The sequence below is a fragment of the Babylonia areolata genome, chromosome 26, assembly GCF_041734735.1.
Source record: "Babylonia areolata isolate BAREFJ2019XMU chromosome 26, ASM4173473v1, whole genome shotgun sequence".
In the NCBI taxonomy this organism is placed as follows: Eukaryota; Metazoa; Mollusca; class Gastropoda; order Neogastropoda; family Buccinidae; genus Babylonia; species Babylonia areolata.
In genome coordinates, this window is record NC_134901.1 from 46,860,795 (window position 1) to 46,881,755 (window position 20,961).

At 42.6% G+C, this 20,961-nt stretch overlaps 1 protein-coding gene across 1 annotated transcript in view; it reads right to left on the reverse strand.

The window, feature by feature from the left end:
- Positions 1-794: 794 nt before the first annotated feature.
- The window catches only part of LOC143300164 (sodium- and chloride-dependent GABA transporter 1-like), a 46,765-nt gene continuing 26,598 nt past the window's right edge, over positions 795-20,961 (reverse strand). Inside the window, exons 6-14 of the mRNA XM_076613715.1 lie at positions 18,688-18,822; positions 15,189-15,292; positions 14,563-14,687; positions 11,595-11,707; positions 10,758-10,889; positions 10,083-10,182; positions 9,655-9,755; positions 5,858-6,025; positions 795-4,499 (exon numbers count right to left, since the gene is read on the reverse strand). Coding sequence (XP_076469830.1) covers positions 4,374-4,499; positions 5,858-6,025; positions 9,655-9,755; positions 10,083-10,182; positions 10,758-10,889; positions 11,595-11,707; positions 14,563-14,687; positions 15,189-15,292; positions 18,688-18,822 — 1,104 coding nt within the window. The 3' untranslated portion in view covers positions 795-4,373. The remainder of the gene's footprint in view (positions 4,500-5,857; positions 6,026-9,654; positions 9,756-10,082; positions 10,183-10,757; positions 10,890-11,594; positions 11,708-14,562; positions 14,688-15,188; positions 15,293-18,687; positions 18,823-20,961) is intronic.

Below are 20,961 nucleotides of genomic sequence, written 5' to 3' on the forward strand. Positions count from 1 at the left end.
AAGAAGAAGAAACATACAAATATTTATTGGCTTTCAATATTAGAAAATCCTAATGGGTGTTCGCATTCTTTTGTTTGGAAGATGTAGTCCAGTAATTACACTATTTTGTTTGTTTGGGGGAATTAATCCAGTAATTACATTACAACGCCTTGTATAAATCATCCATCACAAGGGTATTTGCAATCGGTTGTTCGCATGTCATTATGCATTTTGTAACACGTAATTGTGGAGCAGAAGTTGCAAATGACTGTGTGTCTATAAAACGCTGAGAGCCTGGTCTTCGAGGAGAGGCGCTATGTATATCATCATCATCATTAGGTTGCCACTAATTACACCACACGTTTTCACCATTCTGTTTCATCCCTGACCTGTTGAAGTAATACACTAGCGACTGGTTCCACTCGCTGCAGTAACAAGTTGACCAGTGTGGAGGAGAGCATTTATGACCGTCAGGACAGCAGAGGAGGCAACTGTTATACCGGCTGTCTGTGCTGTCTTGCCAAAGTTACATCCCCACTCTCTCAGCCAAGGGTATTTTTTAGGGACAGCTGGTATGTTACGAACAAGAAGTAGTCGGCGTGCGGTGGTTCCCAATTAGACCCCCAAGCTGCAGCACTGAGAGCCAGTGTCAAAAAGGAGAGAATTATGTGTTAAAACCCACTGGCCAACACACGTGTGTTCATGTCAGTGTGTTGGTATGTATACACACGCTATGGAACACACACACACACACACACACACACACACACGTAGAAACGTAAGTTCACATACACAAACGCATGTACTCGATAACATGAGTAAAAGAACGGGTTTTTTTCTTACTTAAAGATCGTGGTATACGCACACACGGCTTTCCTCCCCCCCAATTGTCCTCTATCTTAAAAAAAATTTAAAAATGAAATACATAAAAGTTTCATGACATTTCATACCTCAAACTGCATATGATGCATATATATGACAGCATCATATGCATGTACATATATCAATTATTGCAAATAGAAAAAAACAACATAATTCATGACGAGAGAGAGAGGGAGAGAGAGAGAGGCAGAGAGAGAGAGAGGCAGAGAGAGAGGCAGAGAGAGAGAGAATGAACGAGCAGGGGATGAAGAAAACGACACACCCAACTCTCAGAAGCAACGAACAATCACTAGCATAACACTTATATCGAATAGTCGTAGATGCCTGTGGAAGAGGGGAAAATATAACTTAAATATACAAAAGAAGCGAAGAGCTGGGTTGAGGGGTGAAGAGGGAACATTCCATCATTTGTCAATTTTATGTATGAATTACGATGCCAATGAGTCCTAGTTTTTTCCAGATTTTCAGTAAGTATGCAGACAATACAGTGTAGTAAATGCCTGAACTAAATGTAACGAGAGGTCTCGTGATCTTAATTTGCCAATACTCAGCTACAATTGTGCATGCGTGGCAAAAGCAGTTGGCTCTGAAATCAATATCGGTTTTGATGACAGGCTGAAATGTACGACCTGGAATGTTTATTGAACCAAACAAACGTGATATGAGGAGAGATGGTGAAGACAAATTAATCTTCGGTTTCTCTCATCTTGAAATTAACGCAAGTACTAATAAGAGAGGACCAAATACAATTTACTTCTTTTGCTTTACAACTTTGCCCTTTCCCTTCATAAAGAAATGCATGCATAAAAAAGGTGGAAGAATAATAAAAAGATGTGAATATCAGAAATCATTTAACAGCTGATTTACAAATACATATGCACGCATCAAAACAATCTTTAAGAAAACTCATTTTTGAAAACACAAAAAACACAACAATATAAATAAAGGCACGCCACAAGCGTTACTTATAAAAAAAAAACTATCAGGAACACATGTGCACAGACGATGATGATGATAAATCTATTTACATATGACAGCAGCATACAAAAACATGTCTCAAGAGGCTTCCAGCGTTTATGAAACATCTGGATGTTCATCATGTAAAGTCGCGTTCCATGCACCTTATTGTTTTCTGGGTTTGATGCAGTGTTATAAAGATAACTGCGTGTGTGTGCGAACCAAATCAAATCAAATCATGGTGCTTAGAGCCTCGCCGACCACTAAGGCCATCTGAAGGCTATCGCCACGTTAGCATCTACTTCATGTCAAGTGTAAAACAAAAAGTACAATAAAAACTAGTCATCGCTTCAAGCTTTCCACTCCAAGTTTAAAAACCTTCCATAGTTTCAAACAATCCACTCCAAGTTTAAAAACTTCCATAGTTTCAAACAATCAAATCTGATTTAAAATGTTCACTTCTTTCAAGAAGTCCATCAGCGTCCACGGAGGGGCATGACGAAACAAGGTCTTCAGAGAACCCGCCGTGTAATGTCTGTGTCTGAGTGTGTGTGTGAGCCAGCGTCCGTGCGTGAATCAAATGGGAACACGGAACAAAACAAGAGTAGAGGAAAACACATACGTGAATGAAATCCATGCACGTGTTTGTGTGGGCGTGTGGAATTTCAAAGGACGTCAAACAAAAAGGACACTGGTTATGAAAGCCAGTGTCTTCACAGGTATTCATTCTCTTGGCCTTCAGTGCTGTACAGTAGTCTGACGTGCCGGCAGCCAAAGTGACTGAAGCCCTGCATATTCATGACGGATTCGCACTTAGGAAATGGCAGATTGGAGCAAAATACCTTTACCATTTCAAAACTCCCTTGGCACCAAAATATAAAAATGTTGTGACAATTATTTGATGAAGATGAATATCAAAAGAATGATTTCATAGTTTGTGATATCTCTTTGATAAGGTATATAATACCTAATCAATCAATGAGCAAATAGATGACATGACGTGATTTTTTTATTTTTATTATGAACATAATAGACAATATCATTTTTTATGCAGCGTTACAGTAATGTACAAATGGATAGCTGGTCAAGGTTTTTGTCGAAGGTATCTCGTTTTTTTGGCCGACAGAAAGCGAAATCAACAGTTAAATTCTGTCCAAGCTTAACTAATGTGTCACCTTCAGAGGAAAGCATATCTTTGACTTTTTGCCCACATGTTGTTAGGAAAAAAAGAAGTATGTGAGCCTGTTGCGTATTTCGGTTATGCTGAAACATACAGTGATCCCTTTAGACTTTAATTAAAAGTGCAGTATCCAGTCTACTCTTTGGATTCAATGTTTAATCTCTCATGTATTGCTATCCCAAGTTACTGCTGCATGCAAGATGCACCTGACATGTTGATTTCAGGACGTTTTATCGTTCTCAAAAGCTACCATCATAATTACGTTCTCTCCTCTGCAATTACCAGTCTTTTAGGGGGTATCACTGACGATTCTTGTCCAATCATGGGGAAGTGCTTGTCAGTTGAATGCATAGGGGAACTTTTGGGTCAACAGTCAGCCAGCAATGAGAAGTGACACTGTCCACTTTTCACAGAGTGAAACAGCTGTACCTAGTTGGCGCACACAGGCTGACCAACCCATCCCTTCCCCCAAACCCCATGTGGAGAAATTACCAGCTACACAGTGCTGACCAACCCATCCCTTCCCCCAAACCCCATGTGGAGAAATTACCAGCTACACAGGCTGACCAACCCATCCCTTCCCCCAAACCCCATGTGGAGAAATTACCAGCTACACAGGCTGACCAACCCATCCCTTCCCCCAAACCCCATGTGGAGAAATTACCAGCTACACAGGCTGACCAACCCATCCCTTCCCCCAAACCCCATGTGGAGAAATTACCAGCTACACTGTGCTGACCAACCCATCCCTTCCCCCAAACCCCATGTGGAGAAATTACCAGCTACACAGGCTGACCAACCCATCCCTTCCCCCAAACCCCATGTGGAGAAATTACCAGCTACACAGTGCTCATTGCTTTCTTTTACTCTGTGCAAAAGCTTTTTCACTGAAGTTTCGATTTCAGGAAACATTTCATTCTAAACCTTAACTTTCGTTTGGAATACTGGCACACTAGAAAACGGCATTCAGTGTCGGCATATTCCAAAGACTGTCAACACAATAAACAACGAAACCACGTATTTCTTTTTGTCTTTGAATTGGAAAATGATTATCTTATGTTGGCGTATTTCAAAGACTGTCAACAAGTAAACTATGAAAGGATATAATCATTTCTTTCTCTTAGGGTCAGGAAATCATTATGTAATGTCGATGTATTCGAAAGACTGTCAACTCAGAACAAAACAAAACACAAAAAAATCATGCGACGGAAAAACAGGTGGAAAGCTGTCCATCTGCACAAACAAAAATTGAAAGACAAAAGAAAAAACGAGTAAAAAATGATATAAGAAAAAAAGGAACGCTGCGAAGCACAAGAGATGACACGTGCAGAACGGAGCCACAGGAAAGGACCAGCAGACCACCACCAAGGGCAGATTATCGGAGCACGTCCAGAAGACGCTGTCGAGGCTTCCTCTGCTGCATCTGCTTCCGGTACAGCTGACGTCTGGTGGGGTCGGCAGGCCCCCAGTGCTCGTCTGGCGTTATCGTGTGCCTCAGTCTCTGCAACGTGGACATCAGTCAACAGGCGTAAACATGTGTGTCCAGTCAAAACGTCTTTCTCTCCCCCCCACTCCTCTCTCTGTCTCTGGAAGTAGCCATCAGTATACACAGATGTCCAGTCAAAAGAAATCATCTCTCTCTCTCTCTCTCTCTCCCCCCCTCTCTCTCTCTGGAAGTAGCCATCAGTATACACATACGTCCAGTCAAAAGAAATATCTCTCTCCCTCTCTCTCTCTCCCCCCCCCTCTCTCTCTGGAAGTAGCCATCAGTATACACATACGTCCAGTCAAAAGAAATATATCTCTCCCTCTCTCTCTCTCCCCCCCCTCTCTCTCTCTCTCTGGAAGTAGCCATCAGTATACACATACGTCCAGTCAAAAGAAATATATCTCTCCCTCTCTCTCTCTCCCCCCCCTCTCTCTCTCTCTCTGGAAGTAGCCATCAGCATACACAGATGTCCAGTCAAAAGAAATCATCTCTCTCTCTCTCTCTGGAAGTAGCCATCAGTATACACAGATGTCCAGTCAAAAGAAATCATCTCTCTCTCTCTCTCTGGAAGTAGCCATCAGTATACACAGATGTCCAGTCAAAAGAAATCATCTCTCTCTCTCTCTCTGGAAGTAGCCATCAGTATACACAGATGTCCAGTCAAAAGAAATAATCTCTCTCTCTCTCTCTCTCTCTGATTACCACTGTCTCTGGAAGCTGCCTTCAGTACACTGACGTAAACACTTACACCTCTCTCTCTCTCTCTCCCTGCTAAGTCTCTTGAAATAGCTGTAAGTATGACAGTAGGTCATCTCCGACCTCTGGGATGTGTAAATTGTCTGGTCACTACTGTTTCTGCTCGGATCTACAATACGTTGATTAGCCACTAATGTATCTGCTCTGGGAATCTACAATAAGTTGATCAGCCACTAATGTATCTGCTCTGGGAATCTACAATAAGTTGATCAGCCACTAATGTATCTGCTCTGGGAATCTACAATAAGTTGATCAGCCACTAATGTATCTGCTCTGGGAATCTACAGTAAGTCGATCAGCCTACCAATACGTTGATCAGCCACTAATGTATCTGCTCTGGGAATCTACAGTAAGTCGATCAGCCTACCAATACGTTGATCAGCCACTAATGTATCTGCTCTGGGAATCTACAATAAGTTGATAAGTCACTAATGTATCTGCTCTGGGAATATACAATAAGTTGAACAGTTACTAATGCATCTGCTCTGGGAATCTACAATAAGTTGATCAGTCACTAATGTATCTGCTCTGGGAATCTACAATAAGTTGAACAGTTACTAATGCATCTGCTCTGGGAATCTACAGTAAGTCGACTGGCGGCGGCACTGACTGACCTGCATGAAGGTGCCCTTGGCTTTCAGCAGCTGGTAGACGGCCATGCCGGGGATGGGGATGAAGGAGGACAGGGCGATGCACCAACCAATGGCCGTGCTCACAGAGTCGTACTTGTAGTCCCCGAGTGTGGGGGGCTGGTATTTGATGAGGGTCACCACCAGTAGCACCTGCAGAAAAGATGAACAGATGAAAGGAGGCAAGGATCACGATTCCTGTCATGTGTGGTTATTTACACAGTTTGATGAAGATAATGATGATGAAGATGATGATGATGATGATGAGGAGGAGGAGGAGGAGGAGGAGGAGGTGGAGGAGGAGGTGGTGGTGGGGCGTAGGAGGATCACGATTCTTGTCATGTGTGGTTATTTACACAGTTTGATGAAGATAATGATGATGATGATGAGGAGGAGGAGGAGGAGGTGGAGGAGGAGGTGGTGGTGGTGGGGGGGTGGGGGGGCGTAGGAGGATCACGATTCTTGTCATGTGTGGTTATTTACACAGTTTGATGAAGATAATGATGATGAGGATGAGGATGATGAGGAGGAGGAGGAGGAGGTGGAGGTGGTGGGGGGGGGGTGGGGGGGCGTAGGAGGATCACGATTCTTGTCATGTGCGGTTATTTACACAGTTTGATGAAGATGATGATGATGATGATGATGATGAGGAGGAGGAGGAGGAGGAGGAGGAGGAGGAGGAGGAGGAGGTGGTGGTGGTGGTGGTGGGGGGGGGGGGGGGGTAGGAGGATCACGATTCTTGTCATGTGCGGTTATTTACACAGTTTGATGAAGATGATGATGAGGAGGAGGAGGTGGTGGTGGAGGGGGAGGAGAAGGATCACGATTTTTGTCATGTCCGGTTATTGACACAGTTTGATGTGGTTGATGATGATGATGAAATGGTGATTAAAATAATACTGATATTACTACTACTATACTACTATATACTGTTTGCTACTGCTGCTGCTAATCCTCCCACTCCTCCTCCTTCTACTACTACTTATAATAATAATAATAATAATAATAATCATAATAATCCAGTTATATGGCGCCTTTCCATGTAATAACACGCTGGACTGCAATGTAAAAACTGATGAGTAAATCATGCACTTGTACGAAAATGAAAAAAAGTGCTTTCAAACCCTACACAAACATCAAAGCAAACGCTGAAGTTGATGTTTAGACACACGTAAATATCATCGTAATTGACGCTCATCACACATGACAATACTTCTATATAATGCAAACTTCAAATCACTAATACAACTACACTATTGTTTGCTTTTTTTAGGGCTTCGTTTGTTTCTGAAGGGTGTCGTTGTGATGGTGCTGGTGTTATTGCTGACTTTCTCTTGGGAGGGTGGGGTTGTGTGCGTGTGTGTGCGTGTGTGTGTGTGTGTATGTGCTAGTGGCGATTCCGCTGTTATTGTTTACTTTTGGAGGATGTTTCGCTGTTTAGTTTACCTGTCCATTTTGTTTTGTTTTTTTGCTTTTTGTTCTACCTTGCACGTTTTCTACTGTTTCCTGACACACCTACATTTCCTCTGGAATGCTAAATGCAATCATTTCAAAGCCGAACTTAACCTCTTGACTGCGCTGTTGACGTACGGCGTACGTCATGAAATGTCGCTCAGCAATGCTGTATTGACGTGCGCCGTACGTCATGTTACAACGTTCCATGTTTCGAGTCCCGCATTACAGAAAATACAGTCTGCAAACCATTAAATTAGCTCCCCTGAGAGCTCTTTATCTCCTGAGTTCCATAACCTAAAATTATTCATTGGATTGTCATATTTATGGCGAAAGTTTTGCAAGTTTGTACGAAGCTCAAGTTGTGTTTGCAAAGCCATGGCTGAACGCAGACAAACCCAAACACTTGCACTTGTATTGAAAGAATTCTTTCGCGATGCAAACAGTAGAGATGAAGATTGTGGACTGAATGAGACAGAACTGCGTGAAGTTGATGCCGAAGACGCTGATTTTGACAATGGAGGGGGGTGGAGGTGGCGTTGTGTGACGAAACTGAAGACAAGCAAGCTCAGCTGATTCAAGATGCAGGTGGGTGTTTTCGAGGTTTGTAAGTTTATTATTTGCTCTCCGTTTGTTGTAACAATGAATATGACTGCATTGTGTGTGTTTTGAATGTGTTAGCTGTCGTAAGTGGCTTCGTCAGTCACTGATCAGTGTGTGTGAGTGAGAGTCAGTCACGTGGGTTACTGTGTGTGACCATCACAGCCCAGGGGGGCGTGGCTTGCTGGCTGGCTCATTGTTGATGACAGCGTGTGTCGCTCGCCTGCAGCTTTCTGTGTGTTCGTTCCTGAGTGTGTATTGGTTTGTTGTTGTTATTGTTGTTGTTGTTGTGTGTGTGTGAGAGAGAGAGAGAGAGAGAGAGGGAGGTGGGGGGGGGGGGGGGGGGGAAGAGATGATGTTTATAAAACTGAAATCAGAGAATGATATACAGAACTGTGTGTCTAAATTACTTTGTAAATGCAACACTTGTAGAAGTGTGTGTGTGTGTGTTGTGTGTGTGTGTGTGTGTGTGTGTGTGTGTGTGTTGTCATTTTGTTTTGTATGAGAAAGAGAGAATGAAGGGGGTGTGGCATACCATGAACCAGTTTCAGTGTGTGTGTGTTTTGGGGGGTGGGGTAGGTATGTGTGTGTTTGTATTTCAGCTTCTGAAAACAATCAGAAATAAAATGGTACCATTTCATGATCTTTTTATATGTAAAAAAAAAAAAAAAAAAAAAAAAAAACCCAAACCCAACAGACTTAGTCTTTTATGCAATGTGTTTCAGGTATGCAGCATGCTGATGATCATGATGTTCATCCTGGACCATCTGGAGCTGACAACTTGCCACAAACCTACAACTGAAGACCAGCAGCAGCAAGACCAAAAGGCAGTAAACAAGCCTCCAGCAATTCTGGATTACAACAAAAACATGGGTGCCATGGACCATCATGACCAACAGCTGCAGCCCTACGATGTCACAAGGAAAACCTTGAAGTGGTACAAATAGCTGTGTGTGCATTTTCTACAAATTGCCATGCTGAATGCACACATCCTCTACAAAAAAGCAGGCAACAGCAGTACACTCCTGGACTTCAGAAGGATGTAATTAGTGCCATGATTTTTGGTGACCAAGACACTGCTAAAGATGACCACGCTGTTTGTCTTGTGTGGACGACACTTCATCCAACCTACCCCACAGAAGGCCTGGCCACAAAGGAGGTGCAGAGTCTGCTGGAAGAAAGGACAAAGAAAGGGTGTGGGGTTCTACTGCCCAGACTGCCCCAGCAAACCAGCACTGTGTCTTGAAGACTGTTTCTGCAAGTACCCCACACAGCGTTTTTACTGGCGGTAGATCCTGGGTGAGTACACCCTTTTCATTCTTTGTGTGGACTGTGTTGGAGTCTTATGCACCTGGACACTGTTGCTCAGCCTTGACAGTGTGTGTGGTTGATCACAACAGTCACAAGAAAGACAGGTTGATAACCTGGTTGATATTGTAGCACCTAAATGATGGAATGACAGTCCCAATTTTTTTTATTAATGCATTTGATGGAATTTTTCTGTCAGATTGACTCATTATTTGAACATGTGAGTATCAAAAACAAAATCTTGGTTCATTTTCCTTTCATTTGATATATACTTTTATGCACTTATCTTCAGTACTTTTTGAAATATAAGCAAATTAAAATCATTGGCGTGTTTTTCCTGTTTTTCTGAAAATTTTCTCAGCATAGCCCATAGCAAATCGTACTAGCAGTGAAGGGGTTAAAGACCAAAAAAAAAATCTTACGGCCAGTAAAACAGGGATGACGAAGCACCAGAGAATTTTGATGATCATCGGAGGCCTGCGTCCCACCATCAGCTGGATGTCTTCGCTGAACCTGTCAGCCCCTGGGAAAGGCAGACACAAGAAATCGTAAGCATCAACCCCCCGAAAAACGGCGAATGCGTGCGTGAATGCGTGCGTGCGTGCGTGTGAGTGAGTGAGTGACTGTGTGTGTGTGTGTGTGTGTGTGTGTGTGAGGTCTGATAATGCCCCTGCATGAGCTGACACTTTGCTTTCCTCTCACCACCTTCACCCCCCGACCACTCACACACATAAGCAAGCAGACACAGACACACACACACACACACAAGCACACACACACACACATGCTCTCTCTCTCTCTCTCTCCCACACACACACAAGCACGCACGTACATACACACGCACACTTACCATAGACCCAGGCCATGACCACGCATTCTAACAAAGCCACCGTCGTCACAGTCAGAGTGGCGATGAACCAGTCGAACAGTTGGAATATGTAAATACCACCCTGTGAAAACATATGAATAAATGAATGAATGAATAAATACATGAATAAGTAAATAAACAAACAAATAAATGAATCAAGTAAATCAAGATGCGCATAGATAATGAGAGAAAATAAACGAATAACCTTAAAGGAATGGAGACAGCACAAAGTTTTCAAAATAGCTTCTGGAACAGTAACTTCTGGAACAGTAACTTCTTAACTGATTCCCTTTCTCTCACTCACTCACTTTTTACAGCCGTGCACTCATCAATATGCATACACACACACACACACACACAGATCCAGGTACCAGGTAGACGGCGCCCCAGATAACCTCTTCCACAACACACACACACACACACACACACACACACACACACACACGTAATCACACACACACACACACACACACACGTAATCTCACACACACACACACACACACACGTAAACACAAACACACAACACACAGACCCGCACATGCACACAACCACACACACACACACGCACGCACACACCAGGTACACGCAGCCCCCTTTACCCCTTCCCTAACACACACACACACACGTACATACATACACACACACACACACACACACCTGTGACACGAGGACTAATGATGACACCAGAGCTATGAAGCAGTATATGCCCGTCACCAAAAGCCGGCGACGCCCCAACGTCCGTGGAAAACTGTCGCATATGACAGTTAAAAACGTCTCCACTCCTGTCAGCTGTACACACACACATAGCAGAAAGAAAGCACGCACGCACGCACGCACACACAGATTATGATTTAAACTTATATTTATGATTTAAACTTACGTGTGTGTGTGTGTGTGTGTGTGTGTGTGTGTGTGTGTGTGTGTGTGTGTGTGATTATGTGTGTGTGTGTGTGTGTGTGTGTGTGTGTGTGTGTGTGTGTGTGTACACTTGTGTGATTTGTGGACAAAAAACGCCCCGCCACCCTGCCCCCTCAAAAAGAGATAAAATGAAATAAAAAAACAAAAAACAAAAAACAATTAGAACAAAATAAAACAAGCAAATTAAACTGAAAAGCAAACATTCACCGGCCCAAATGCTAAACAAACAGAAGGAGTAGAAGGAATTTTGTTTAATGTCCCGTCACACATATCGGTGATTGAAGACATTTTGTTCAAGTATTTATGAATACATTTGAGTATTGTCGGTTAGAAGGGGTGGGAGATGTGAATGAATGGAGGGTTGGGGGAAACTGGATAAATGAGGGTGAAATGAGGGTGAAATTTGAAAAGAAACGTAACATATAGCATTTCAGTTCATTCCAAAAAATACGCTTTTAGCCTGTATGAAGAGACTGCATGTGTCTCTTCATCGTTTTCCCGTCACACTTCCAAGCACCGCCACCCCACTCTTCACCATCGCTACCATTATCATCGTCAACGACGTCATCCCTGTACCTGAGTGTCGATGACGATGGTGATGACCATGATGAAGAAGAAGACGGCCCACAGCTGAGGCAGAGGAAGCAGGGAGATAGCCTCAGGGTACACCACGAACGCCAAGCCCGGGCCTGTGAACAGTGCACAGCTGTAGTGTGGTGTGGTGAGGTGTGGTGTAGGGTAGGGTGGGTTGGGTTGTGTTGTGTTGGGCTGTGTTGGGTTGTGTTGAGTTGGGTTGTGTTGTGTTGTGTTGTGCTGTGCTGGGTTGTGTTGAGCTGGGTTGGGTTGTGTTGGGTTGTGTTGTGTTGGGTTGGTTGTGTTGGGTTGGGTTGGGTTGGGTTGTGTTGTGTTGGGTTGGGTTGTGTTGGGTTGTGTTGAGTTGGGTTGGGTTGGGTTGGGTTGGGTTGGGTTGGGCTGGGCTGTGTTGGGTTGTGTTGAGTTGGGTTGTGTTGGGTTGGGTTGTGTTGGGTTGTGTTGTGTTGGGTTGGGTTGGGTTGGGTTGTGTTGAGTTGGGTTGGGTTGGGTTGGGTTGGGCTGTGTTGGGTCAATAGTGTGGTGTTGTGGTGTGGTGTGGTGTGGTGTGGTGTTGTGGTGTGGTGTGGTGTGGTGTTGTGGTGTGGTGTGGTGTGGTGTTGCGTAGTGTATTGCAGTGCGTTGTGTTGTGGTGTGGTGTGGTGTGGTATATTGTGGTGTAGTGTAGTTTAGTGTAGTTTAGTGTAGTGTAGTGTAGTGTAGCTGCAGTGCGTTGTGTTGTGTTGTGTTGTGGTGTGGTGTGGTGTGGTATATTGTGGTGTAGTGTAGTTTAGTGTAGTGTAGTGTAGTGTAGCTGCAGTGCGTTGTGTTGTGTTGTGTTGTGTTGTGGTGTGGTATAGCGTGGTGTAGTGTAGTGTAGTGTAGTGTAGTGTAGAGTAGTGTAGTGTAGTGTAGTGTGGAATGGTATGGTGTGGTATTGCGGTACATTGCCTCACATTGCTCCACATTGCATTGCATTGCGTTGTGTTGTGTTGTATCAGCTGCATTATATTATATTATTATATCACATCAGTTATAGTGTGTTGCATCTGTTGTATTGTATTGTACTGTTCTGTACCGTTCTGCACTGAACTGCACTGCGCTGTACTGTATTGCGTTGTACTGTATTGCGTTGTACTGTATTGCGTTGTACTGTATTGTGTTGTATTGTGTTATACGTCATCGTATCGTATCGTTTTGTATCATTTTGCATTGTACTGTATCGTATCATATGGCATCGTATTGTACTGCATTGTACTGTATCGTATCATATGGCATCGTATTGTACTGTATTGTACTGTATCGTATCATATGGCATCGTATTGTACTGTATTGTACTGTATCGTATCATATGGCATCGTATTGTACTGTATTGTACTGTATCGTATCATATGGCATCGTATTGTACTGTATCGTATCATATGGCATCGTATTGTACTGCATTGTACTGCATTGTACTGCATTGTACTGCATTGTACTGTATTGTACTGTATTGTACTGCATTGTACTGCATTGTACTGCATTGTACTGCATTGTACTGTATTGTACTGCATTGTACTGCATTGTACTGCATTGTACTGCATTGTACTGTATTGTACTGCATTGTACTGTATTGTACTGCATTGTACTGCATTGTACTGCATTGTACTGCATTGTACTGTATTGTACTGCATTGTACTGTATTGTACTGCATTGTACTGCATTGTACTGCATTGTACTGTATTGTACTGTATTGTACTGCATTGTACTGTATTGTACTGCATTGTACTGCATTGTACTGTATTGTACTGCATTGTACTGTATTGTACTGTATTGTACTGCATTGTACTGTATTGTACTGTATTGTACTGCATTGTACTGTATTGTACTGCATTGTACTGTATTGTACTGTATTGTACTGCATTGTACTGTATTGTACTGCATTGTACTGCATTGTACTGTATCGTATCATATGGCATCGTATTGTACTGCATTGTACTGCATTGTACTGTATTGTACTGCATTGTACTGTATTGTACTGCATTGTACTGCATTGTACTGTATCGTATCATATGGCATCGTATTGTACTGCATTGTACTGCATTGTACTGCATTGTACTGCATTGTACTGCATTGTACTGTATTGTACTGCATTGTACTGCATTGTACTGCATTGTACTGTATTGTACTGCATTGTACTGCATTGTACTGCATTGTACTGCATTGTACTGTATTGTACTGCATTGTACTGTATTGTACTGCATTGTACTGCATTGTACTGTATTGTACTGCATTGTACTGTATTGTACTGTATTGTACTGCATTGTACTGTATTGTACTGCATTGTACTGTATTGTACTGCATTGTACTGCATTGTACTGCATTGTACTGTATTGTACTGCATTGTATTATGCTACTCTTTGTCACAGCAGATCAAACTTTCTCTGCGGGAGAAATTCGGGCTGCTCTCCCCCTGGGCAATGAATGCATCGCCACAGTGAAGCGCCACCCATTTCCCATCCGTTTTGTCCCTTATTTTCTGCCTGCAGGTGAACGTGTTTGTTTTCCTGATCAGAATGTTGTTCCCCTACAGAATGTTGTTCCCCTACAGAATGTTGTTCCCCTACAGAATGTTGTGAAGATGGGTCTGCACCTGCACGCTATTCACACACAAATTGTATGAGCATTATCTATAGCTTATCAATCTGTCTGTCTGTCTCTCCCTCTATCTCTCATTTGTCGTATTTTAACACGAGTTTATCTATGGTTTGAAAGAGGGAAGGAGTGAAATTAATACAATTAAAAAAACAACAAAAAACAAAACAAAAAACCAAACACAAAAAACAGAAGATAAAACATTGAAATATACAGATGTCGACGAAAGCAAATCACACACACACACACACACACACACACACACACACACACACACACACACACACACGAACACACACACACGAACACACACACGAACCCACACATACACTTTAAATACCTGAAGATACCACTTTATCGATAGGCACCCCAGTCTGATGCGCCATGTAGCCCAGCACGGAGAAGATGGCGAACCCCCCAAACACACTGGTGCCCTCGCCAATAAAGGACAGGATGACTGCATCCCTGATAACAAAAACACAGCATACACACACATTAGAATATACTGACAGGCAGGCAGACAGACAGACAGCACCTGCGCACAAGGTTATGGTATGGTATGGTATGGTATGGTATGGTATGGTATGGTAAGGTATACTATGGTGTGTATGTGTGTGTGATTATGTGTGTGTTATTACGGTATGGCATGGCATGGCATGGCATGACATGGCATGCTATGCTATGCTACACTATACTATACTATGCTATGCTATGCTATTACTTTTGCATCACAACATATTTCTCTGTGTGACATTCAGGAGAGAAATGTGGCGATCGTGACTGTGGTTATTTACTTCGGTTCACTTCAACACTTAACGTCTTTTATGAATTCATCCTCGGTGACTGTAATTATCGTCGAATGTTTGACGTGTTCCACACCACAGATTGGTTTCTCGTATTGAGGATAATAATAAAGTATGCCATAGTATATACTGTTGTTGTTGTCGCTAAAAACCACAACCATACCTGAAGCAGTTGTTCTCAAACTTGTTGTAGGACGCCACAGCAATCAGCCCTCCCCAGGCTGGACCCAGAGAGTAGAACACCTGTAGTGCCGCCTCCAGCCACACCTGAACACGTATTGTATTGTTTTCAGCCCCTATCCTTTGCAGTCAACTTCCTCAGCCTCTCCGTCACTCATCTTCGCTGCAGTCTTCCAAAGCCAGTCTCTACACCCGCCTTCCCCCTCCTGATTAATTATTCTCAACAGCTTATCCCTTTCCAGTGTCAACTGAAATGACTGTGAGTGACTGAGTGAGTTTGAGAGTTTCTGAATTTGTATGCTGTGTTTTGACTGTTAAAGGACAGGATGACTGCATCCCTGATAACAATGTACACAACAGCATACAAAATAAGAAAATCATGAGGCTAGGCAGACAGACAGACAGCACTGGCACAAAGGTATATGTATGTAGGTATGGAGTATGGTATGTAAGGTCTATATGGTTTATGTGGTGTGTTATGTGAGTGTTATTACGGTAGGCATGGCATGGCATGGAATATGTCAGCTATGCTATCAACATATACTATACATGCTAATCTATGCATACTTGCATCACAACATTATTTCTCTGGGACATTCAGGAGAGAATGAGCGATCGTGACTGGGTTATTAATCGTTCACTTCAACATTCTAAGTCATTTAATGAATTCAATCTCTCAGGTGACTGTAATATTCGAATGTTGACTGTTCCACTACATCTTAGATTGGTTCTTATTGGATAATGAATAAGTATGCATAGTATATACTGTTGTTGTTTCGCTTAAAACCACAACATACTGAAGCAGTTGTTTCAACTGTGTACTATTAATTTTATGATTGTATACTATGACGTGTGTGTGTGTGTGTGTGTGTGTGTGTGTGTGTGTGTGTGTGTGTGTGTGTGTGTTTGGGTGTGTGCGTGTGCTTGTGTGTACTGTGTGTGTGTGTGTGTGGGGGGGGTTGTGATGAATGATTTAATGATTTGTATCTTGTGTTCAGTTTTTTCCTTTTTGATATTAACGTTTTCTTTCTTCATGTGTAGACAACTAGGGCTTGTTTTCAACAGTAGGCCCAAAATGATCATAATAAGAAGAAGAAAAATAATATTGTACTGTACTGTACTGTACTGTACTGTACTGTACTGTACTGTAGGGTGTCGTACTGTACTGTCCTACATTGTATTGAACTGTACCGCATTTCATTGCATTTCTTTGCATTGCATTCTATTTTATTGCATTGTACTGTACATAATTGTATTGCATATAACTGTATTGTATTGTACTGTATTGTATTACGTTGTATCACTGAATTGTATTGTACTGTACTGTATTGCATTGTATTATATTGTATTATACTGTGTTGCGTTGCGCTGCACTGTACTGCATTGCATTACACTGCTTTGCATTGCCTTGCTTTGTGTTGTATTGCACTGTACTGCATTGTATTACACTGCTTTGCATTGCCTTGCTTTGTGTTGTGTTGCACTGTACTGCATTGTATTACACTGCTTTGCATTGCCTTGCTTTGTGTTGTGCTGCACTGTACTGCATTGTATTACACTGCTTTGCATTGCCTTGCTTTGTGTTGTGCTGCACTGTACTGCATTGTATTACACTGCTTTGCATTGCCTTGCTTTGTGTTGTGTACCACTGTACTGCATTGCATTACACTGCTTTGCATTGCCTTGCTTTGTGTTGTGCTGCACTGTACTGCATTGTATTACACTGCTTTGCATTGCCTTGCTTTGTGTTGTGCTGCACTGTACTGCATTGTATTACACTGCTTTGCATTGCCTTGCTTTGTGTTGTGTTGCACTGTACTGCATTGCATTACACTGCTTTGCATTGCCTTGCTTTGTGTTGTGCTGCACTGTACTGCATTGTATTACACTGCTTTGCATTGCCTTGCTTTGTGTTGTGCTGCACTGTACTGCATTGTATTACACTGCTTTGCATTGCCTTGCTTTGTGTTGTGCTGCACTGTACTGCATTGTATTACACTGCTTTGCATTGCCTTGCTTTGTGTTGTGTTGCACTGTACTGCATTGTATTACACTGCTTTGCATTGCCTTGCTTTGTGTTGTGCTGCACTGTACTGCATTGTATTACACTGCTTTGCATTGCCTTGCTTTGTGTTGTGCTGCACTGTACTGCATTGTATTACATTGCACTGGGTAATATCTAGATTGGATTCAGACTGGATTGGATTGGACTGGATTACAGAGATCACTAACATCAATTTCTCCCGTTCATAAATATATAACCAAAAGCTAACCAGAGGATCTAGTCTCATCTCCAGAAATCTAACCGTTTCCGAAAGGCATATAACCAGGAGACAAAACACCTTTTCTGGTTTAAATGTTACAAGAATCTCCTCATGCAATAGGTCAGATTCAACACTGGACACTCACACTCTCCCTCCCTCTCTCTCTCGCTCTCACAGTCTCAAACAAATTATTCAGTGCACAAAGAAGAGATCTTATAGCAATACTCTCAACTGAACATGATGAAGCAGTTATGTCTTTCGCAAAATGTATTTCAGAAGCAAGCGATTTTTGAAGAAAGAATACCAGTATTTAGTTTTCCCTTCGGTTACCAGTGGAGAGCAGTGTGGAATAAGGAATTAAAGTTTGTTTGATTTGGTTGGCAGCCAGATGGTCGTCTCGAAAGCTACAATGGTGTGGAGTGCGTGATGATGAAAGTATGTTAGTGTAGATGTGTGTGAATGTATGAGTGGTTGTGCGCCAGCGTGTGTGAGTGAGGATGAGCATATTTTGGTTCACTGTTGATTGTTTGCTTTTGGATACGTGCTTCTATCTCAGCCGAACAATTTTGGTCGATGTTTATCGGCACTATGTATTGTAACCCCCTTGCCAAAAGGGTATCTTTGCCAATGGCAATAAAATAAGTGTCAGTCAGTGTCAGTGTCTCTCTCTCTCTGTTTCACACACACACTCTCTCTCTCTCCTCCCAAACAAACGGAATATGGCTAAAAGACTGTATGAGGTCTGGGTGTAGAGACAGAAACAAACAGAACTGTGAATCGTGAAAGATTTTGCTGTATGCTGTATGGCCACAGAAGGAATGAGAGGGTGGAGTGAGGTGAAGGGGGGAGGGGGGGAGGGCATCCAAACAGTTTAGTTGTGATCAGAGTAAAAATTAACTGTCTGTGTTAGTAACATTAATTTTCGTTAAAACAACCAGAACAACCTAACATAATGTTACTGTGCTAAACAGCGACTTGGCGAGCCATGGCCACATTATTGAACACGCTTTCAGATCTCTTTTTGTCACTCTTTTGTTTCCGTTTCTTTCTTTGTCTGTCTAGTCTTTTTTTTCGTCTTTTTTCTGTACATAAACTTTTCTATTCTTCTCCCTTTTCTTTACATCAAACCTTCACACCTCTACCCACCCCCTCCCCGTCACCATCCTCCTCACCCTCATGCTCCTGTACCGGACTCCTCACCTCCTCACTGACACTCACCAAAGGATCCAGAAGTTTCTGGAAGTCCGGGGTGATGTAGAACAGAATGCCGTCCGCCGCTCCAGGCAGAGTGACGCCCCTTACCACCAGAACTGTCAACAACACGTAGGGCGCTGTGGCCGTCACGTACACCACCTGTCACACCAGTCACACTCATCATTAAGAATAAATAATAATACTAATGATAATGATCATGATCATGATAATAATCAGACCCTTCTTCTTCTCCTTCTGTGTTCGTGGGCTGCAACTCCCATGTCCACTCGTATGTACACGAGTGGGCTTTTGCGTGTATGACCGATTTTACCCCGCTATGTAGGCAGCCGTACTCCGCTTTCGGGAGTAAAATCAGACCCTCATTGCACATTAAAGACAAAAACAACGTATCAGATAAACACATCACCTTTCCCATGTCAGACATTGCAAATTAAAAAACACCAGCAAATAATCAGGTAAATCATCTTTCTTGTAGATTCAACAACAGCAGCAACATCTAATCAGTCAAATACACCACCCTTCCTACGTTGAACATTGCTGATCAAAGAGAAACTACAAATAATCAGACAGTCAATACAACAACTGTCACTCACGTCACACATTGCTGATCAAAGAGAAACAACAAATAATCAGACAGTCAATACAACAACTGTCACTCACGTCACACATTGCTGATCAAAGAGAAACAACAAATAATCAGACAGTCAATACAACAACTGTCACTCACGTCACACATTGCTGATCAAAGAGAAACAACAAATAATCAGACAGTCAATACAACAACTGTCACTCACGTCACACATTGCTGATCAAAGAGAAACAACAAATAATCAGACAGTCAATACAACAACTGTCACTCACGTCACACATTGCTGATCAAAGAGAAACAACAAATAATCCGACAAATCACTCCAGACCATAAACAACAACAAAAAACACCACACCACCAGTCGGACGTTGCTGAATAAAAACAACAACAGATACTCATACATTTCACTTTCACTGCAGATTGTAAAACAATGACTAATCAGTCAAATACACCACCTGTCACACACGTCAGACATTGCAGATTTTAAAACAACAATCAATCAGTCAATACACCACATGTCACAAGGCGGGCAATGCACATTTTAGAAAAACAATAATGGACATTGAAGATTATTCTTAATAACTAATCAATCAAATCTCTTTAACGTCTTCAAATTTCCCCACAACACGTCGCCCTCACCCCCTCTCTTTTAAAACATGTATGCAGCAGGAAAGCCCGCGATACCCCCTCTCTTTAAAACATGTATGCAGCAGGAAAGCCCGCGATACCCCCTCTCTTTAAAACATGTATACAGCAGGAAAGCCCGCGATACCCCCTCTCTTTAAAACATGTATGCAGCAGGAAAGCCCGCGATACCCCCTCTCTTTAAAACATGTATACAGCAGGAAAGCCCGCGATACCCCCTCTCTTTAAAACATGTATGCAGCAGGAAAGCCCGCGATACCCCCTCTCTTTAAAACATGTATACAGCAGGAAAGCCCGCGATACCCCCTCTCTTTAAAACATGTATACAGCAGGAAAGCCCGCGATACCCCCTCTCTTTAAAACATGTATATAGCAGGAAAGCCCGCGATACCCCCTCTCTTTAAAACATGTATACAGCAGGAAAGCCCGCGATACCCCCTCTCTTTAAAACATGTATACAGCAGGAAAGCCCGCGATGTTTCCTCGGCTTCCAGACAATCTGTTTTCGTCTTTGGAGCTGAAGGCGGCTGGCCTGACGTTCAATCAATTCCAAATGCAGAAGTCATGCGTATAATATATCAAAGCGGAGGTAAACGTTATGCAGCATTTTGAAGTGAATTTTCAGTACAAGTAGCATGATCAAAAGAAAAACAATGTATCTCTGCTCGAAAGTAAGTGGGCCAGAGATAATTTGATCTTGAATAACGTGATCAAACACAGCAAAAAGATAAACAGTTTCATGAAGTGTCTCAATTTTCTGGGATTTTAGAGACTGAGTGAGTGAGTGAGCGAGTGAGAGAGAGTGAGAGAGTGTATGTGTGTGTGTCCACGTAAAGGCATCAGATTGGACTGACGAGGTTGAACGACTGGATGGGAAAGAAAAAGGTAAGAGTAATGGCCAATCAACCTCTCCATCTGTGTGTGAGTGCGTGTGTGTGCGTGCGTGTGTATGCGTGCGTGTGTGTGTTTGTGCGTTGTGTGCGCGCAAAAAAAAAAAAAAAGGTATCAGATTGGACAGAAGAGGTTGAAAGACTAGACTGGAA